Source organism: Salmo trutta, chromosome 7 (genome assembly GCF_901001165.1).
Source record: "Salmo trutta chromosome 7, fSalTru1.1, whole genome shotgun sequence".
NCBI classification, from domain to species: domain Eukaryota; kingdom Metazoa; phylum Chordata; class Actinopteri; order Salmoniformes; family Salmonidae; genus Salmo; species Salmo trutta.
In genome coordinates this window covers 11,890,295-11,912,359 of record NC_042963.1, presented here as the reverse complement: position 1 = coordinate 11,912,359, position 22,065 = coordinate 11,890,295, and the positions used below count along the sequence as shown (strand labels likewise).

The 22,065-nt window shown below is 45.3% G+C and overlaps 1 protein-coding gene across 1 annotated transcript in view; it reads left to right on the top strand.

The window, feature by feature from the left end:
• The window catches only part of LOC115196943 (A disintegrin and metalloproteinase with thrombospondin motifs 20), a 135,119-nt gene extending 114,363 nt beyond the window's left edge, over positions 1-20,756 (top strand). The window contains exons 29-38 of the mRNA XM_029758000.1: positions 12,032-12,205; positions 13,927-14,097; positions 14,404-14,610; positions 14,802-14,931; positions 17,316-17,410; positions 17,503-17,597; positions 18,125-18,258; positions 19,616-19,707; positions 20,110-20,214; positions 20,423-20,756. Of these exons, the coding sequence (XP_029613860.1) occupies positions 12,032-12,205; positions 13,927-14,097; positions 14,404-14,610; positions 14,802-14,931; positions 17,316-17,410; positions 17,503-17,597; positions 18,125-18,258; positions 19,616-19,707; positions 20,110-20,214; positions 20,423-20,512 (1,293 nt within the window). The 3' untranslated portion in view covers positions 20,513-20,756. The remainder of the gene's footprint in view (positions 1-12,031; positions 12,206-13,926; positions 14,098-14,403; positions 14,611-14,801; positions 14,932-17,315; positions 17,411-17,502; positions 17,598-18,124; positions 18,259-19,615; positions 19,708-20,109; positions 20,215-20,422) is intronic.
• Positions 20,757-22,065: the final 1,309 nt, after the last annotated feature.

The window sequence follows — 22,065 nt, the reverse complement described above, 5'->3', positions numbered from 1 at the left end:
TAAAGTCCATGGAGAATAAGAGCACCTCCTCCCAGCTGCCCACTGCACTGAGGCTAGGAAACACTGTCACCACCGATAAATCCACAATAATTGAGAATTTCAATAAGCATTTTTCTACGGCTGGCCATGCTTTCCACCTGGCCACCCCTACCGTGGTCAACAGCCCTGCACCCCTCACAGCAACTTGCCCAAGCCTCCCCCATTTCTCCTTCACCCAAATCCATATAGCTGATGTTCTGAAAGAGCTGAAAAATCTGGACCCCTACAAATCAGCAGTGAGGGGAAAAAAGTATTTAATCCCCTGCTGATTTTGTACGTTTGCCCACTGACAAAGAAATGATCAGTCTATCATTTTAATGGTAGGTTTATTTGAACAGTGAGAGACAGAATAACAACAAAAAAATCCAGAAAAACGCATGTCAAAAATGTTATAAATTGATTGCATTTTAATGAGGGAAATAAGTATTTGACCCCTCTGCAAAACATGACTTAGTACTTGGTGGCAAAACCCTTGTTGGCAATCAGAGGTCAGACGTTTCTTGTAGTTGGCCACCAGGTTTGCACACATCTAAGGAGGGATTTTGTCCCACTCCTCTTCGCAGATCTTCTCCAAGTCATTAAGGTTTCGAGGCTGATGTTTGGCAACTCAAACCTTCAGCTCCCTCCACAGATTTTCTATGGGATTAAGGTCTGGAGACTGGCTAGGCCACTCCAGGACCTTAATGTGCTTTTTCTTGAGCCACTCCTTTGTTGCCTTGGCCGTGTGTTTTGGGTCATTGTCATGCTGGAATACCCATCCACGACCCATTTTCAATGCCCTGGCTGAGGGAAGGAGGTTCTCACCCAAGATTTGACGGTACATTGCCCCGTCTATCGTCCCTTTGATGCGGTGAAGTTGTCCTGTCCCCTTAGCAGAAAAACACCCCCAAAGCATAATGTTTCCACCTCCATGTTTGATGGTGGGGATAGTGTTCTTGGGGTCATAGGCAGCATTCCTCCTCCTCCAAACACGGCGAGTTGAGTTGATGCCAAAGAGTTACAATCATTCAGATGTTCATTGGCAAACTTCAGACGGGCATGTATATGTGCTTTCTTGAGCAGGGGGACCTTGCGAGTGCTGCAGGATTTCAGTCCTTCACGGCGTACTGTGTTAGCAATTGTTTTCTTGGTGACTATGGTCCCAGCTGCCTTGAGATCATTGACAAGATCCTCCCGTGTAGTTCTGGGCTGATTCCTCACCATTCTCATGATCATTGCAACTCCACGAGGTGAGATCTTGCATGGAGCCCCAGGCCGAGGGAGATTGACAGTTCTTTTGTGTTTCTTCCATTTCCGAATAATCACACCAACTGTTGTCACCTTCTCACCGAGCTGCTTGGCGATGGTCTTGTAGCCCATTCCAGCCTTGTGTAGGTCTACAATCTTGTCCCTGACATCCTTGGAGAGCTCTTTGGTCTTGGCCATGGTGGAGAGTTTGGAATCTGATTGATTGATTGCTTCTGTGGACAGGTGTCTTTTATACAGGTAATAAACTGAGATTAGGGGCACTCCCTTTAAGAGTGTGCTCCTAATCTCAGCTCGTTACCTGTATAAAATACACCTGGGAGCCAGAAATCTTTCTGATTGAGAGGGGGTCAAATACTTATTTCCCTCATTAAAATGCAAATCAATTTATACCATTTTTGACATTTTTTGGTTGTTATTCTGTCTCTCACTGTTCAAATAAACCTACTATTAAAATTATACACTGATCATTTCTTTGTCAGTGGGCAAACGTACAAAATCAGCAGGGGATCAAATACTTTTTTCCCTCACTGTATTACTAGCCGGTTCAACCTCTCTTTCGTATCGTCTGAGATCCCCAAAGATTGGAAAGCTGCCGTGGTCATCCCCCTTTTCAAAGGGGGAGACACTCTAGACCTAAACTGCTTCAGACCTATATCTATCCTACCCTGCCTTTCTAAGGTCTTCGAATGCCAAGTTAACAAACAGATCACCGACCATTTCGAATCCCACCGTACCTTCTCCGCTATGCAATCTGGTTTCCGAGCTGGTCATGGGTGCACCTCAGCCACTCTCAAGGTCCTAAACAATATCATAACCGCCATCGATAAGAGACAATGCAGCTGTATTCATCGACCTGGCCAAGGCTTTCGACTCTGTCAATCGCCACATTCTTATCGGCAGACTCAACAGCCATGGTTTCTCAAATGACTGCCTAGCCTGGTTCGCCAACTACTTCTCAGACAGAGTTCAGTGTGTCAAATCAGAGGGCCTGTTGTCCGGACTTCTAGCAGTCTCTTTGGTGGTGCCACAGGGTTCAATTCTCGGGCCAACTTTTTTCTCTGTATGCATCAATGATGTCGCTCTTGCTGCTGGTGATTCTCTGATCCACCTCTACGCAGACGACGCCATTCTGTATACTTCTGGCCCTTCTTTGGACACTGTGTTAACTAACCTCTAGACAAGCTTCAATGCCATAGAACTCTCCTTCCATGGCCTCCAACTGCTCTTAAATGCAAGTAAAACTAAATGCATGCTCTTCAACCGATTGCTGCCCGCATCTGCCCGCCCGTCCAGCATCCCCACTCTGGATGGTTCTGACTTAGAATATGTGGACAACTACAAATACCTAGGTGTCTGGTTAGACTGTAAACTCTCCTCCCAGACTCACATTAAGCATCTCCAATCCAAGTCTTTAAGTCTTTGCTAGGTAAAGCCCTGCCTTATCTCAGTTCACTGGTCACCATAGCAGCACCCACCCGTAGCATGCGCTCAAGCAGGTATATTTCACTGGTCAACCCAAAGCCAATTCCTCCTTTGACCGCCTTTCCTTCCAGTTCTCTGCTGCCAATGACTGGAACGAATTGCAAAAATCACTGAAGCTGGAGACTCATATCTCCCTCACTAACTTTTAGCATCAGCTGTCAGAGCAGCTCACAGATCACTGCACCTGTACATAGCCCATCTGTAAATAGCCCATCCAACTACCTCTTCCCCATACTGTTTTTTTTTTGTTGCTCCTTTGCACACCAGTATCTCTACTTGCACACTCATCTTCTGCACATCTATCACTCCAGTGCTTAATTGCTAAATTGTAATTATTTCGCCACTATGGTCTATTTATTGCCTTACCTCCCGTATCTTACCTCATTTGCACACACTGTATATAGACTTTTTTCTATTGTGTTATTGACTGTATGTTTGTTTATTCCATGTGTAACCCAGTCTCCTAACCTGATACGTTAATTCTCCTAACCTGATACGTTAATTCTCCTAACCTGCTACAAAAAAGTCACATCAGATTCTCCAATGAGTGTAATTTGCTCATTATTAGGAGCTGAAAAATAACATTGACATCATTAGAAAGAAGATATTTTCCTCTTTTCTTCTGTAGTTATGTAATTCAAAATGTGTTTATTCTGTTGTTACTAGCGATATTCATAAAAACATTTCACTATACAAAATATTTCTTCCAGTTTTTTTCAATATACACTGAGTATACCGAACATTAAGAACAACCCCCCCCCCTGCCCTCAGCAGCCTCAATTCGTCAGGGCATAGACTCTACAAGATGTCGAAAGTGTTCCACAGGGATGCTGGCCCATGTTGATTCCAATGCTTCCCACGGTTGTGTCAAGTTTTTGCCTCTAGGGTCTATTTATTGCCTACCTCCCTACTCTTCTACATTTGCACACACTGTACATAGATTTTTCAATTTTTCTTTTGTGTTATTGGCTGTACGTTTGTTTATGTGTAACTCTGTGTTGTTGTTTTTTGTCGCACTGCTTTGCTTTATCTTGGCCAGGTTGCAGTTGTAAATGAGAACTTGTTTTCAACTGGCCTACCTGATTAAATAAAGGTGAAATAAAATAAATAAAACTGGGAGGGGGAGGTGGTGGGGGACCTGTGAGGTCACAGTCCTGGCGGAGCCGGCCACACACTCTTGGTGTCTGCCTAACGAGCGTGCGGCGACTGTGTCAGGGGTGTGACAGCACTTATGGAACCAGAGTCACACTGGGTCAGAAGGCACAGCCAGGGGGCCAGCGCAGGGAGAGGTGAAAAGCCATGAGCCCAAATGTATCACAAGGCCACCAGAGAGTAAAGGAGATGGAGGTGGAGGGAGCTTTGTCAGGTGGACGGAGGTGGAGGGAGCATAGGGAATATCTGTATCTGTCCATAAAACACAGGGGTTAAATTGGGCCGGGGTCTCGCCGGGTCTGAGACCTGGGTCCCGCCAGGTCCAAGACTCGACACCTATGATCCAAATGAGAGCCGGGCAGAGCTGAGATCCGGGAACCTTTCGTTAAAGTATTTGAATGATCTAATGAAAAACTGGTGTACACATACATTTTCACATCCAACAACACAAGTAAGCAACAGCAAAATCAGACAACCCCATACTGTAGTAGAATAGTTGACCTATTCAATTGTTCCGCCTGTCGTATTCTATGAGATAAAATAATATTAATCTCGAGGCGCATTCAAATTGCGAGTGACGCACAGGGCGAGAAATATGCATTCCCAGTCATCATTGTACATTCTTAATGCAGTCGCAGGAAAACACACTTTTCAAAGCAGTTTTGAAGGCCACTGTTAAGATCACGGAGCTTTGTAGTGTTACTAGGCAACACTTATTTCTTAAATCCAATAAATTAGTCAAATGCACACTTTTTAGAACCTGACTTTTCAGCAGGAGCATGGTTGATTCGCTCGCCAATGGCGCTGAATGCATCTGGAAGACCAGGGCTAAATGTAACAAGGATCAGCTGTAACAGGTAGGCCTACGTTATATTCACAGTTCATGATCCTTGGTTGAGTGCCAGTGGAACGTATCAAGTAATCAATATGGTGCTAACTAGCAACAAGATAGCCTAATGTTTAGACTTTAGAATTTGAGTTCTAGCTAATGATTAGCCCAATGGGATAAATGCAGATGGGCAACCCTCAGCCTGTTTATTTATAGCCACTATGCTGCATCAGGTGGGCTACATCTGGTGATAATGCTTATTGCTAAATAGCACACCTGCCTGATAATCAAATCAAATCAAATTCATTTATATAGCCCTTCTTACATCAGCTGATATCTCAAAGTGCTGTACAGAAACCCAGCCTAAAACCCCAAACAGCAACCAATGCAGGTATAGAAGTACGGTGGCTAGGAAAAACTCCCTAGAAAGGCCAGAACCTAGGAAGAAACCTAGAGAGGAACCAAGCTATGAGGGGTGGCCAGTCCTCTTCTGGCTGTGCCAGGATAGAGATTATAACAGCACATGGCCTAGATGTTCAAATGTTCATAAATGACCAGCATGGTCAAATAATAATAATCATAGTAGTTGTCGAGGGTGCAACAAGTCAGAAACTCAAGAGTAAGTGTCAGTTGGCTTTTTCATAGCCGATCTTTGAGAGTATCTCTACCGCTCCTGCTGTCTCTAGAGAGTTGATAACAGCAGGTCTGGGACAGGTAGCATGTCCGGTGAACAGGTCAGGGTTCCAGCAGGTCTGGGACAGGTAGCACGTCCGGTGAACAGGTCAGGGTTCCATAGCCACAGGCAGAACAGTTGAAACTGGAGCAGCAGCATGGCCAGGTGGACTGGGGACAGCAAGGAGTCATCATGTCAGGTAGTCCTGAGGCATGGTCCTTGGGCTCAGGTCCTCCGAGAGAGAGAAAGAAAGAAAGAAAGAGAGAAAGAGAGAATTAGAGAGAGCATATTTAAAATCACACAGGACACCGGATAAGACAAGAGAAATACTCCAGATGTAACAGACTGACCCTAGCCCCCCGACACATAAACTACTGCAGCATAAATACTGGAGGCTGAGACAGGAGGGGTCAGGAGACACTGTGGCAGGATATAACCCCACCCACTTTGCCAAAGCACAGCCCCCACACCACTGGAGGGATATCTCCAACCACCAACTTACCATCCTGAGACAAGGCCGAGTATAGCCCACAAAGATCTCCGCCACGGCACAACCCAAGGGGGGGCGCCAACCCAGACAGGAAGACCACGTCAGTGACTCATCCCACTCAAGTGACGCACCCCTTCTAGGGACGGCATGGAAGAACACCAGTAAGCCAGTGACTCAGCCCCTGTAATAGGGTTAGAGGCAGAGAATCCCAGTGGAGAGAGGGGAACCGGCCAGGCAAAGACAGCAAGGGCGGTTTGTTGCTCCAGCCTTTCCGTTCACCTTCACACCCCTGGGCCAGACTACACTTAATCATAGGACCTACTGAAGAGATGAGTCTTCAGTAAAGACTTAAAGGTTGAGACTGAGTCTGCGTCTCTCACATGGGTAGGCAGACCATTCCATAAAAATGGAGCTCTATAGGAGAAAGCCCTGCCTCCAGCTGTTTGCTTAGAAATTCTAGGGACAATTAGGAGGCCCGCGTCTTGTGACCGTAGCGTACGTGTAGGTATGTACGGCAGGACCAAATCGGAAAGATAGGTAGGAGCAAGCCCATGTAATGCTTTGTAGGTTAGCAGTAAAACCTTGAAATCAGCCCTTGCCTTAACAGGAAGCCAGTGTAGGGAGGCTAGCACTGGAGTAATATGATAAAACATTTTTGTTCTAGTCAGGATTCTAGCAGCCGTATTTAGCACTAACTGAAGTTTATTTAGTGCTTTATCCGGGTAGCCGGAAAGTAGAGCATTGCAATAGTCCAACCTAGAAGTAACAAAAGCATGGATTCATTTTTATGCATCATTTTTGGACAGAAAGTTTCTGATTTTTGCAATGTTACGTAGATGGAAAAAAGTTGTCCTTGAAACAGTCTTGATATGTTCTTCAAAAGAGAGATCAGGGTCCAGATTATTTGAGACGACTGTACAACCATCCAGATTAATTGTCAGATTCAACAGAAGATCTCTTTGTTTCTTGGGACCTAGAACAAGCATCTCTGTTTTGTCTGAGTTTAAAAGTAGAAAGTTTGCAGCCATCCACTTCCTTATGTCTGAAACGCAGGCTTCTAGAGAGGGCAATTTTGGGGCTTCACCATGTTTCATTGAAATGTACAGCTGTGTGTCATCCGCATAGCAGTGAAATTTAACATTATGTTTTCGAATGACATCCCCAAGAGGTAAAATATATAGTGAAAACAATAGTGGTCCTAAAACGAAACCTTGAGGAACACCGAAATTTACAGTTGATTTGTCAGAGGACAAACCATTCACAGAGACAAACTGATATCTTTCCGACAGATAAGATCTAAACCAGGCCAGAACTTGTCCATGTAGATCAATTTGGGTTTCCAATCTCTCCAAAAGAATGTGGTGATCGATGGTATCAAAAGCAGCACTAAGATCTAGGAGCACTAGGACAGATGCAGAGCCTCGGTCTGACGTCATTAAAAGGTCATTTACCACCTTCACAAGTGCAGTCTCAGTGCATGATGGGGTCTAAAACCCGACTGAAGCGTTTCGTGTACATTGTTTGTCTTCAGGAAGGCAGTGAGTTGCTGCGCAACAGCTTTTTCATTTTTTTTTGAGAGGAATGGAAGATTCGATATAGGCCGATAGTTTTTTTTATAATTTCTGGGTCAAGATTTGGCTTTTTCAAGAGAGGCTTTATTACTGCCACTTTTAGTGAGTTTGGTACACATCCGGTGGATAGAGAGCCGTTTATTATGTTCAACATAGGAGGGCCAAGAACAGGAAGCAGCTCTTTCAGTAGTTAAGTTGGGATAGGGTCCAGTATGCAGCTTGAAGGTAATATGGACCAATATGTGGAGGGAGATGTTATATTGGGCTCATTTCTGGAGGGGAAATTATATTTTAGATGTCAGCATCATTTTATTTTCATACATTTTGGAGTAAAACGCACTTTTCAAAAGTCTGACCTTATGACCTTCTCACAGTCATTTTCCCCCGAAAAATGGTAGGTCCCTCTGCAACCTGTGGTATGCTATGATATGTGCTTTTGTCAGTATATATTCATGCTAATATATTATATTACCCCCCCCACACACACACACACACATTTTCACTGCTTCTCTCACTCTAATGATATATTTAAGTTATTTTTGTGTTGGACATAGGATGGAGAGCAAAGCGAGATCAACAGGTCTTGTATGAAGTGAACTCACACTGCTCTCAACGCCTAAAGTGCGGTTGTAAAATCCCAATTGGGCTTGCAGTGGTAACCCATCTCTGTCTTCCCACATGAGACCACTCCCCTTAAGGGCCTCACTCTCCCTCTCACTCTTCCTCCCTGGTGTCTGGAAGCAATCATCTCCCTCCACATACCACCAGAAACCATGAAATCCACAACTATAACATAAAGACATGTTTTATATCTAAACGTTCATGCCTGTGACAACTTTGGAAACCTCAGCACCCACCGTTTGGGCTTTTCAGCAGCTAGCCACTCAACTCCCTCACAGTCGCCTCTGAATGGGGGTCTGTGAAGGGGCACATGGGGGTGTGAGAAGGGTAAATGAGGAAGGGGTGAGGACTGCCTGTGGAGATCTTGGTGTGGGGCGGCCCGTGCTCGGGAGTGGAGTGGCGGCGATCCCACTGATTCGTCTGTGACAGCTGCATGTTCCGCCTCTTTATGGTCAACCACACTGTGCTAAGGCGTGTTTCGTGTTCCGCTGTCCTATCCAATCAAAACCCATAGAATTAGAATAACTAGTTCATATTCTAGTATATTCTTATTCTAATTCTATTCTAAATTCTATGTTTATGTCAAACAGACGTACTAAATGGGTAGAGCGCAGCAGTCTCTGGAGAAGCTCAACTCCAACATTGAATAGTGAATATTCCAACATTGAATAGTGAATATTCCAACATTGAATAGTGAATAGTCCAACATTGAATAGTGAATAGTCCAACATTGAATAGTGAATAGTCCAACATTGAATAGTGAATAGTCCAACATTGAATAGTGAATAGTCCAACATTGAATAGTGAATAGTCCAACATTGAATAGTGGGCTGAACTGTGATAAATTTGATCTTCAGCAATGAAAACCAGAAGTCTCTTGGAAAGAGATTAGAATCACATTTCTTAACCCATAACTGTTGTTCAAATCGCAATAGGAGGCTCTATTACACCCCGCTATGGGATGTTAAAAACGCGAGCCTTTAAATGAGGCCTCGTTCTTCGGCTTAAACCTTCATCTGAGTTCAGATTCCCCTTAATGCCTTTTGTTCTCCTTCCAAACATAAGGAGTAAAACTTCACCTAACCGCACACTATAGAAACAACGACGTAGACCTGCAAACAGTTGTAGTACAACATGATATAGCCTACTGTATAAATGATCAAACTGGAAATATGGTATTTACAGTACATGTGGCTCTATAGTATTTACACAGCTTTCTTCTAGAACCCTGGGGGTTGGTTTCCCAGATTAAGCTAGTCCTGGACTAAAAAGCACTTTGAGTGGAGCGTCTCCATTAAACATGCTTCTTAGTCCAGGATAAGGCTTAATCTTTTGTCTAGGAAACCTCTTTCTAATGTTCTGGAGACCTTCTTCGGCATGCAGGTAGGATTCTCAATGGCTTCAAAGAGATGGGCCATGTGATAGACCTGTGAGTGAACTGACAATACGGCTCACACAGGCACGAGGAATGCAGGCTCAGAGGAAAACATATTTCTGTGTTTGTATTGGTCAAAACGCAGCATCATATGATGCAAAATGCATCAAATGGGGATGATTTCTGTATTTTGGAATTTCCATATCTTGAAAATGTGATTGATGACAAGCAAAACATTTTGGGACTATGTCAACAATGGACTTATGAAACAAATACCAAAATATAGTTTTTGTGTGGAGTTTTCCTTTAAAGCCTGTGAATCAAACCCAGCAGACTAAACAAAGCATATAAACTCAGCAAAAAAAGAAATGTCCCTTTTTCAGGACCCTGTCTTTCAAAGATAATTTGTAAAAATTCAAATAACTTCACATATCTTCATTGTAAAGGGTTTAAACACTGTTTCCCATGCTTGTTCATTGAACCATAAACAATTAATGAACATGCACCTGTGGAACAGTTATTAAGACACTAACAGCTTACAGATGGTAGGCATTTAAGGTCACAGTTATGAAAACTTAGGACACTAAAAAGGCCTTTCTACTGACTCTGAAAAGCACCAAAAGAAAGATGCCGAGGGTCCCTGCTCATCTGCGTGAACGTGCCTTAGGCATGCTGCAAGGAGGCATGAGGACTGCAGATGTGGCCAGGGCAATAAATTGAAATGTCCGTACTGTGAGACGCCTAAGACAGCGCTACAGGTAGACAGGACGGACAGTTGATCATCCTCTCAGTGGCAGACCACATGTAACAACACCTGCACAGGATCGGTACATCCGAACATCACACCTGCGGGACAGGTACAGGATGGCAACAACAACTGCCCGAGTTACACCAGGAACGCACAATCCCTCCATCAGTGCTCAGACTGTCAGCAATAGGCTGAGAGAGGCTGGACTGAGGGCTTGTATGCCTGTTGTAAGGCAGGGCCTCACCAGACATCGCTGGCAACAATGTCGCCTATGGGCACAAACCCACCGTCGCTGGACCAGACAGGACTGGCAAAAAGTGCTCTTCACTGACGAGTCGCGGTTTTGTCTCACCAGAGGTGATGGTCGGATTCGCGTTTATCGTCGAAGGAATGAGCGTTATACCGAGGCCTGTACTCTGGAGCGGTATCAATTTGGAGGTGGAGGGTCCGTCATGGTCTGGGGCGGTGTGTCACAGCATCATCGGACTGAGCTTGTTGTCATTGCAGGCAATCTCAATGCTGTGCGTTACAGGGAAGACATCCTCCTCCCTCATGTGGTACCCTTCTTGCAGGCTCATCCTGACATGACCCTCCAGCATGACAATGCCACCAGCCATACTGCTCATTCTGTGTGTGATTTCCTGCAAGACAGGAATGTCTGTTCTGCCATGGCCAGCGAACAGCCCGGATCTTAATCCCATTGAGCACGTCTGGGACCTGTTGGATCTGAGGGTGAGGGCTAGGGCCATTCCCCCCAGAAATGTCCGGGAACTTGCAGGTGCCTTGGTGGAAGAATGGGGTAACATCTCACAGCAAGAACTGGCAAATCTGGTGCAGTCCATGAGGAGGAGATGCACTGCAGTACTTAATGCAGCTGGTGGCCACCCCAGATACTGACTGTTACTTTTGATTTTGACCTCGCCTTTGTTCAGGGACACGTTATTCCATTTCTGTTAGTCACATGTCTGGGGAACTTGTTCAGTTAATGTCTCAGTTGTTGTTTCTTGTTATGTTTATACAAATATTTACACATGTTAAGTTTGCTGAAAATAAACGCAGTTGACAGTGAGAGGACGTTTCTTTTTTGCTGAGTTTATGTTACAAAACAGTAACACTTAGTCTCGGTCTGAGAGGGTGAGAGGGGACATGATGGGAAAATGTATGTGTTTTGGTTTAATTTCAAATCTGGTTGCTACAGCCCAAACCATAAGACTCCTGGACATCTAGTCAAATGGCTACCCAGACAATTGTTATTGCCCCCCCCTCCCTCCCCTCTCCACACCACTGCCACTCTCTGTTGTCATCTATGCATAGTCACTTTAATTAATTAACTCTACCTACATGTACATACTACTTCAACTAACTGGTGCCCCCGCACATTGACTCTGTACCGGCACCCCCCTGTATATATTGTTATTTTTTACTGCTGCTCTTTAATTACTTGTTACTTTTATCTCTTATTCTTATCCATATATTTTGAAACTACACTGTCGGTTAGGGGCTCGTAAGTAAGCATTTTACTGTAAGGTCTACACCTGTTGTATTCGGCGCATGTGACGAATACAATTTGATTTGATGACAGTAACAGTGGAATGACAAAAAAGGTTCTCTGAGCTGGAAATGTAATCACATGATTACATCTCTCACTCTGAGTTTAAAATCGCCAAACATTGGAATAAAAAGTGTCTGCTAAAGGAGTTTGTGAAACGCCTTTGTGTACAGACTTATATAGTGTGTGCTTCTTTCTGTCAGTGTGTGTTGTGTGCCAGGCAATCTAACGTGTGTGTTTGTGTGTATTTGTAGTGCTCTGTCCCCTGTGGAGTAGGGGTCCAGAACAGAGAAGTGTACTGCAGACTGAAGGGTACAGGGCGGGTGAGAGAAGAGCTGTGTGGTGCCCACAACCATCCTGCCACTGCCCAGCCCTGCCAGGCTACTGAGTGTCTCCATTACACCTGGGCAGCCGGAGAGTGGCAAGATGTAAGTATTGACCGCTGTCTATCTCTCTCTTTGTCTTTCCATCTCCTTCTTTCTATTTCACTTCCCTTTTCTCTTCTTCTTCCTTCTTCTTTGACACAAACAGGGGCTCGTCACCAGCCCCTCCATATAACTGTCTTATTGTAGGTTTGGGCTTTCTCCCATCATACTTTAAATTCACCCCTATGTGCTATGGGTCCTGTTCAGGGTCTGAACAGTAGCGGACCGTCAACGTGCTCTCTTTACTATCCAACTCCCCCCCCAAAACACCCCAGAATACCCAGGCAAGGCCGCCATGTGTGAGGTACAGTGACGGTGTGGGGCTGTCCACTGGACGTGTTTGTCTTGTGGGTGACTGGACAAGCACACAAAACACCAAACCCCCAGTGGAACCTCAGTTTATAATGCACCGCTTCCCCAAAATCCCACAAGGAGAAGAGAATTTGTTGAATGTCCGAGACAGAACTTCAGAGAGCCAATGTGCTTTTAAATACGACTTCATCATTTGATTATATTCGCATACATTTGTTAATAGAGGCAGACTCCGGTTGCTAGCATGTGTGTTTAATGAACACAGCGGTTACGGTGTTTGTGTGCGAGAGAAAGACATAAAATCATCGTACTGGAGATTTGTTATTGGCAGCGCTCGGACACAGCTCTTTCCACTAGACTGGAGCAAGAGGACCAGACCAGCTGTGTTTGTGAGGTCGCTAAGGTAGCTCAGCACTCCTGCATCAGACACGAGGGTTTAAATGATAACATCACTCTATGATAAATCCCATCCAAACCTCAAAGCACTGATCCGTATCAGATCTGCAGCTTTTGTCTTGTCGAGGGGCACTACACTGTGTGACGTGAGCACTGAGCAGTCCCCTTGAACTCAGTGTTTTCTACCCTTGGCCCCTCTCTTTCTTTCATGTCCTCCCCCCTACACCGTCGCCAAAGTTCAGGACACAAAAAGATGAGCGCCATGTAAGGACTTTGTGCTGCTTCCTGGTGTAGGAATGTTTGCACGCACTCAGATCCTGTCTGCCTGTGTTTCTGTGCATTCCACTGATCGTTTACAGCCTCCTGTCTCAGCAAACAGACAATTCTGGCCCAGAAACCATTTGGGGCTTAGAATATGACAGATTCTTACAAACCAAACTGATATCTTATTTGATTTCATAGGACATATGCTTTAGCCATTCAAACTGTAGTGTGCCTACTCTCACATCGGCATACCCGTCTTCGCTATTGACTACCTCTGTAAACCATCATTTGAATTCACTCAAAACCAACTCGAGTCTCCACCCATGACGTGCCGTTTGCTTTATCTGTGGGGTTGTTCTTGAAAGCAATGTGAGATCTCATATCATGCATACTGTTCCTCTCCTGGATAAAGTGTAGAATATATTTTTTTAGACAGAACCGTTTTCTTCTGGAGTTTGACCATCTGGAGAGCTAAGGAAACAACCAAACCTGGCAGAACTTCTCTGGGGATATCGCTGCTAGCGGTCCAACACTGCCCCCTATGCCAATCTGAAGACATTACCCTTTGTTCCACTCTTTACTGTATTAATCTCGTCCGCCAGCCATCTCTCTCTCTCTCTCTATGTCGAATCTATATGCGGTAGCAGTTGAGACTGGGGACAAGGTTACACTTGTATTACGTATAATGCCTTCTGATGTTGACACGATGACTGACCCTCATATTGTTCTCGTCCTCTGCCTGTTCTCCGCAGTGTAACGTCACCTGTGGAGAGGGTATGAGGAACAGGAAGGTTCTGTGCGTGGGGGCTGGGCTGACCCCTGTCCAGGATGCCCTCTGTGACCCCTCGTCTTGCCCTGCCCTGCGCCAGCCCTGCAGCGGAGCAGCCTGCCACTACACGTGGATGACAGGGGAGTGGTCACAGGTAGGAACCTTGGTTTAGGAAACCCCTGCCTCCTGTCTGTGTTGCTTTTTCATTTCTATAATTGTAAAGCGACTTTGCGTCCTTGAAAAGTGCTATTCAAATCCCATGTATTATTATTATACCTTTAGATAGGCCTACCTTTGCGTCATTCGATGTAACGATTGACCAACAGTATTTGACTAGCCTAGGTCGTCAAAGACAAATGGATATGTTGTGTTATTCCACGTGTCTCTATATCCGCGAAGGTGTGATTTCCATTGTGTGTGATTTCCATTGTGTGTGATTTCCATTGTGTGTGATTTCCAGTGCTCTGCCAGCTGTGGAGTGGGCTACCAGCAGCGTATAGTGTCCTGCTCTGTGATGCCATCCTCCCAGACCCTGCACCCATATGATGCCCAGTCCTCTGCACAGTCCCGCCCCCACTGTCCAGAGCCCCACCCGCCTGGCACCAGACAGTGCCTCCTTAGGGACTGCCCACAAGCTGCCTACTGGAAAGTTGGCCCATGGAGCAAGGTGTGATTCAGTGTGTTTGAGAGAGAGAAAGAGGGGGATGGAGAGAATGGGGAGAGAGAGAGAGGGGTTGGTAAACAGTATCAGGTCATGGTATTGAAACAACAGTGACTTGATAGAGTTTTGTTTTGTACGGTGAGTGTGTAGTGTGTCAGCAGTTTCCATGTAATGGATGTCCTTTATGTGCTCCTTAGTGCTCCCATACGTGTGGAGCGGGAGTGATGGAGCGCAGGTTGGAGTGTCTGGCCTCTAAAGGCCAACCGTCCAAACACTGCCGTCTAGCCGAGAGGCCCGAGTCACGGGCCGCCTGCCGAGAGAGAGAGTGTGAGTCTCTACAATACTATTTTTTAATGTACACAGCCTCTCTGCTACTCATCTCCACTATTTCTACACAGCCTCTCTACTACTCATCTCCACTATTTCTACACAGCCTCTCTGCTACTCATCTCCACTATTTCTACACAGCCTCTCTACTACTCATCTCCACTATTTCTACACAGCCTCTCTGCTACTCATCTCCACTATTTCTACACAGCCTCTCTGCTACTCATCTCCACTATTTCTACACAGCCTCTCTGCTACTCATCTCCACTATTTCTACGCAGCCTCTCTGCTACTCATCTCCACTATTTCTACACAGCCTCTCTGCTACTCATCTCCACTATTTCTACGCAGCCTCTCTGCTACTCATCTCCACTATTTCTACACAGCCTCTCTGCTACTCATCTCCACTATTTCTACGCAGCCTCTCTGCTACTCATCTCCACTATTTCTACGCAGCCTCTCTGCTACTCATCTCCACTATTTCTACACAGCCTCTCTACTACTCATCTCCACTATTTCTACACAGCCTCTCTGCTACTCATTTCCACTATTTCTACACAGCCTCTCTACTACTCATCTCTACTATTTCTACACAGCCGCTCTACTACTCATCCCCACTATTTCTACACAGCCTCTCTACTACTCATCTCCACTATTTCTACACAGCCTCTCTACTACTCATCTCCACTATTTCTACACAGCCTCTCTGCTACTCATCTCCACTATTTCTACACAGCCTCTCTGCTACTCATCTCCACTATTTCTACACAGCCTCTCTACTACTCATCTCCACTATTTCTACACAGCCTCTCTGCTACTCATCTCCACTATTTCTACACAGCCTCTCTGCTACTCATTTCCACTATTTCTACACAGCCTCTCTACTACTCATCTCCACTATTTCTACACAGCCTCTCTGCTACTCATCTCCACTATTTCTACACAGCCTCTCTGCTACTCATCTCCACTATTTCTACACAGCCTCTCTGCTACTCATCTCCACTATTTCTACACAGCCTCTCTGCTACTCATCTCCACTATTTCTACACAGCCTCTCTGCTACTTATCTCCACTATTTCTACACAGCCTCTCTACTACTCATCTCCACTATTTCTACACAGCCTCTCTGCTACTCATCTCCACTATTTCTACACAGCCTCTCTGCTACTCATCTCCACTATTTCTACTCAGCCTCTCTACTACTCATCTCCACTATTTCTACACAGCCTCTCTGCTACTCATCTCCACTATTTCTACACAGCCTCTCTGCTACTCATCTCCACTATTTCTACACAGCCTCTCTGCTACTCATCTCCACTATTTCTACACAGCCGCTCTGCTACTCATCTCCACTATTTCTACACAGCCTCTCTACTACTCATCTCCACTATTTCTACTCAGCCTCTCTGCTACTCATCTCCACTATTTCTACACAGCCGCTCATCTCCACTATTTCTACACAGCCTCTCCCTGAAGTCTTAGGCCTAAAACTTAGATGTGCTTTCCTTGCCAACTTTTCTGATCCATGCAGTGCTTATTGCCAAACAGGAATGTGTATAGTAGTAGTATTAAATAGACTGTGCTGTATATAGCAGCCTACTGCCATCGTGATTTGGCTGATAGTATTTATAGAATGTCAACTTGTTTCTTTATTTTAACACTTTACATTAACCTTGACTTTAAGCCTCTCTCTGAGAAATTGATTTCTGAAACAATAAATAGTGAGTTGGTGACAGACAGCTTGCAGTGTGCTACGGTTGGGGTTAAGACTGGAGTTGAGTCTGAGATTGGGTCTGGATCCGAGACTGGGTCCGGGGCAGAGGCTGGGGGAGACCTTCAATCCTGACCCTGGCTGTGTGTTAGCTGAGTCGGCTCCAGGTTTACAGGTTCATTTCCCCACATCTCAGATGTTTAGACACGGCCTCACTGTGGAGCATTCTGCCGTTAAGTCTCTTGCCAAGTCAGGCATCGGGCGAAGTGAAAATGCTTGGTTGACAGCCGGTTCAGCAGTAAAGTATTAAACAAAGAACTTTCTTCTGAAACTCGTCAGTCTATTCTTGTTCTGAGAAAATGGTCAAGAAACTGAAGATCTCGTACAATGCTGTGTAGGGAGTAGTGTTATGTAATGGACAAAAAATGTGCTTTTCTTTCAAAAACAAGGAAATGTCTAAGTGACCACAAACTTTTGAACGGTAATGTATGTTAAATGATTAGTTAAAATAACCTTCTAATACCGGTACTTTTTAACTTTGTTTTTCATGGTAGGTCATTTTAATTTCCGTGTTAAGTATCCTGTTATGTTCAAATTGACCTACGTTACAATCCAGCACCATCCCCTATAATACTGTAAAACCAAAGGTGCCCCCTCTTATTCCTGATCACAGGTCAGCTGTTCATGTCCTGCAGAGAGGTCCAGATGAGACAGGGAGTGAGGATGGATGGGGAGTTCTACCTGAAGGTCAAGTCCAGGATACTGCAGGTGTGTGTGTGCTCTGTCAAAATAACTTCCTATCACTTCCTCATTCAGCCACATCCTCGTCATCTGTTGTCTCGATGTTTGTTTCCTCCTAGATCTTCTGTGCTGAGATGCAGACTCATTTCCCTAAAGAATACATTACACTGCGGAGTGGTCAGACAGACAACTACTCAGAGGTCTATGGATACAGGTGTGCTTGTTGAAATCAGATTATTCTCCTGCAACAATTTACATTTGAGTAACTTAGCGGACGCTCCTTCCCACAGCAACTTACAGTAGTGAGTGCATACATTTTCTCATACTCGTCCCCCAAGGGAATTGAACCCACAACCCTGTCTTGCACCACCAACATGTATAAGATTCCTTCCTGTGTTTTATTTTTTTACCTTTATTATGGCCCAGCGTCCTCCAGGTTTGGCCGGGGTAGGCCGTCATTGTAAATAAGAATTTGTTCTTAACTGACTTGCCTAGTTAAATAAAGTTAAATAAAATGTTTAAAAAATAAATATGTATACGCAAGTCAGTTAAGAACAAATTCTTAATTACGTTGACGGTCTACCCCGGACGACACTGGGCCAATTGTGCGCCGCCCTATGGGACTCCCCATCACGGCCAGTTGTAATACAGCCTGGCAACATGTTCTGTTTACGGTCAGAATGTACTGTGTTTTCCATATAAGGAATGTACCTTATCTGTAACATTATTTTTAATGTCTAGGTTGCTGAACCCTTTTGAGTGCCCGTATAATGGCAGCAGAAGGCAGGACTGTGACTGCAGGAACGATTACTCTGCAGCGGGATACACTCTCTTCAACAAGGTCCGTCTGGACATCAGCTCCCTGAGGATAATGAGTGAGTAATGACCATGTGATTGCCTGACCACTCTACTGTAATGAGACCACACATCCATGTTGTTTTACCCCTGCACACACCCCACTCCTCTTACCCACAGCACTAAATAACGTCTTGCTAAGAGGGAATTGCTCACCGAATGCAATTTTCAACACCTTTCGCCATACTCCTCACAGAAATCGTGATAATCGCCTTTCAACGGGCCTTGGTCACGTCACTGGGATAGAGTCAAAGCAGCACGGTCCCCTTTGAGACACACACTCACAGACACATGGTTACACGCAGGCATACTCACAAACACACAAATGCTCATACACACACACAAAATCGATTGTGTTTTCTGACACACACATCGGGAGTCACACATACTCTCTCTCTCACACACACACACACACACACACACACACACACACACACACACACACACACACACACACACACACACACATACGCGCGAAACATCTCCAGGCGATATTCCTATCCTCTGCCCATTACGACGTCCAGCCCAACCTCTCCTGTTGTCCCTGAGCATGCCTTAGATCAGTGCACATGTGGCATGGTCAGGATATGTGGTAATTATATGTGTGTGCAGCTAGTAGGAGGGAGCCCACCACTCCACTCCACCACTTCACAGAACCCTTGCAGTCATCTTCCCATCCCATCCCATTGTCTGTCTACTCTGGTCCTGACAGCACATGTTCCCACCAAGCCAGGCCCTCCCACTGCAAGGAACTCATTTGGGCTTGACTCTTAAAAAAATCAAAAATAAAGAATAATGACTTAGATTATGAGCTGCTCTCGCTGTGCAATGTGTTTCTCATTAACTTTACAGAGCGAGAGAGAGAGAGAGAGGGAGAGAGAGAGAGACAGGGAGGGAGAGGGAAGGAAAGAGAGAGAGGGAAGGAAAGAGAGAGAGGGAAGGAAAGAGAGAGAGAGAGAGAGAGAGAAGGAAGGAAGGAAGGAAGGAAGGAAGGAAGGAAGGGAGGGAGGGAGGGAGGGAGGGAGGGAGAGAGGGAAGGAAGGAGAGAGAGAGGGAGGGAGACGGGGAGGGAGGGAGGGAGGGGAGGGGGGAGGGAGGGAGGGAGGGAGGGAAGGAGAGAGAGACAGGGAGGGAGAGGGAGGGAAGGAAGGAAAGAGAGAGAGAGGAAGGGAGACGGGGAGGGAGGGTGCGCACTGGTCATGGTCACCATGCGTGACGAAGCCGTAAAAACAGAGGAACTAAGATCATCTTAAATGTCATGTCGTTAAGCCTGAGGCCAAGGTAGTTGTTTAGAGCCCCTCGTCTCCTACAGCAACTCATGTGTCTGTGTATTGACTGTAACCTTCATATGCTCTGTGTCTCTGTGTTGTGTACCAGCCACAGACCTGCGGTTCTCCCAGACCCTGCTTGGCCGTCCCGTCCCATTCGCCACGGCGGGAGACTGTTACAGCGCTGCCAAGTGTCCTCAGGTATGAAACACAGACCATTTGTGAGTCTATAAATGACAGGCTATAATCTGTATGCCTGTATGTCTTGATGGGGGGCCTTGAGCCAACCTTTGCTGGGCGAGTGTTGAAATTCAGTTCTGTCTGACTGGGTTTTACTGACCTGACCCGTCCAGTCTGTTAACTGGAGAGAAGTGTGAAGTCGTACGTTTTCCCAGTTTCCACCAGGGTAGTGACCACAGAATCACATTTAACCGTCCAGTGGAGCTCAGTGTGTCTGCCCACTGTACCGTGGTGCTTTAGTTGTCAGTCACCGGAATGGAAATTAGATACAGCCTAATTGAATGTATTTGATTCCTGATCAGGTCCACTTAAAACAGTTTCAGTATGTTGGTCTATTGTAATCACTCTGGTGTGCTTCCGCAGGGCCAGTTTAGCATCAACCTCATAGGGACTGGTCTGAAGGTGGCTGAGGCAACCAAGTGGACCTCACAGGGCAACTATGTCTCTGTCAAAGTCCACAGATCAGAGGTAAGGAGGACTCTAGGATTCTGGTGTTCTGAATGACTGTACTATAAACCCTCCTATCGTCTGAATTGTCACTTGTTGTATTTTTCGAATCTGTTTCATTCAAGAGGAATTTCTAGAGACATTAATAAAATCCCTCATTCTCTATGGAAAGTTCATTTTTGTCCTGTCCCACTCCATTCCGTTCCCATTTCTCCCTGTCTGTCTGTAGGACGGGGCAAGAATCTACGGTCGCTGTGGTGGCTTCTGTGGGAAGTGCATTCCCCAGCCTCACAACGGCCTGCTGGTTCAGGTCCAGTAAGGGTCGGAGCAACGTCAGACCAGGCAGTGAAACAGACACCAGACCAGAGCTTCCGGGGATCCAATGCACTTCATTTGTGAATGTGGCCACTAACTCGTCCCTTCATCACCCCTTCCTCCGCACCCGGCAGCTAGAACATAGGGACAGCTCAAAGAATGTCACTGAGTAGACCAAACATTAGGAACACCTTCCTATTATTGAGTTGCCCCCCCAGAACAGCCTCAATTCGTCAGGACATGGACTCTACAAGGTATCGAAAGCGTTCCACAGGGATGCTGGCCCATGTTGACTCCAATGCTTCCCACAGCTGTGTCAAGTTGGCTGGATGTCCTTTGGGTGGTGGACCATTCTTGAATCACGCAGAAACTGTTGAGTGTGGAAACACCCAGCAGCGTTGCAGTTCTTGACACAAACCGGTATGCCTGGCACCTACCCTGTAAATATTCTGTCTTGCCCATTCTCCATCTGAATGGCACACATACACAATCCATGTCTCAATTGTCTCAAGTCTCAAAAAACCTTCCTTAACCTGTCTCCTTCCCTCCATCTACACTGATTGAAGTGGATTTAACAAGTGACATCAATAAGGGATCATAGCTTTCACCTGGATTCACCTGGTCAGTCTATGTCATGGAAAGAGCAGGTGTTCTTAATGTTTTGTATACTCAGTGTACACACCGCTAGCTATGCAGGGTCCTTTAAAAGAAGACAAGACAACCTTATTATGTCCGTCCTCGCTAGTGTTAGTAATTGTACTGGTTACCAATCTGCATTGGAATATGAAAAGCAGAATTTGTCAAACACTCTCATATTCCAGCATTGTACAGTCTCAAAGGGCCACAATCATATTTCTGGTCGAAAGTTGCAACACTGAGGTAGCCACTGCATAGTACAGAGCTTAGGGAAGAATCCTCTCATGGTTGGAAGTGAGATCTTCCTCATCTCACAAAGGTACCATTTTCTTATGGCACTCAAAAGAAACGGGAAGTAGTCATTATAGAACTGGCACAGCGTATTTTTATACCGTCAGCGAGGAAACTTTTTGTTCTTAAAATGGAACATCTCGCTAAATATTTGAATTGTATTCACTAATAGTGTCATGACACGTGGGTTATTATGCATTCCTGCCAAAAGGCTGTTTTTGTTGTGATTAGAATGAATCCAAAATGATAGGAAGAAGAAAGCTACAGATCAGAAGATACGTCCAGACATCATTTTTCGGGAAATATTTGTTCACCAATTAGTTGGCTAGGGTTTGTGTACTACTGTTGTTGTGCATTCTTCTACTAATGGTCACCCAGACTTGCCTTATCTCAGAGGTCAAAGGTTACAGTGACACTGTTCAGAACCCAATGTTACTGACTACTGACTGACACTGTGATTAGAATGATATCTCTAGCAGGTCATAGAGAGACAACCAATAGACACTAACTCATTGGTGATGTGGTCTGGGGGAAAATATTGCTTGTTTGTCCCTGGAAAACAGTTTGTTTATATATTTAAATGAATTCATATGGTGGTAACGGTTGTCTACATCATTTAAGAGGTGGAAA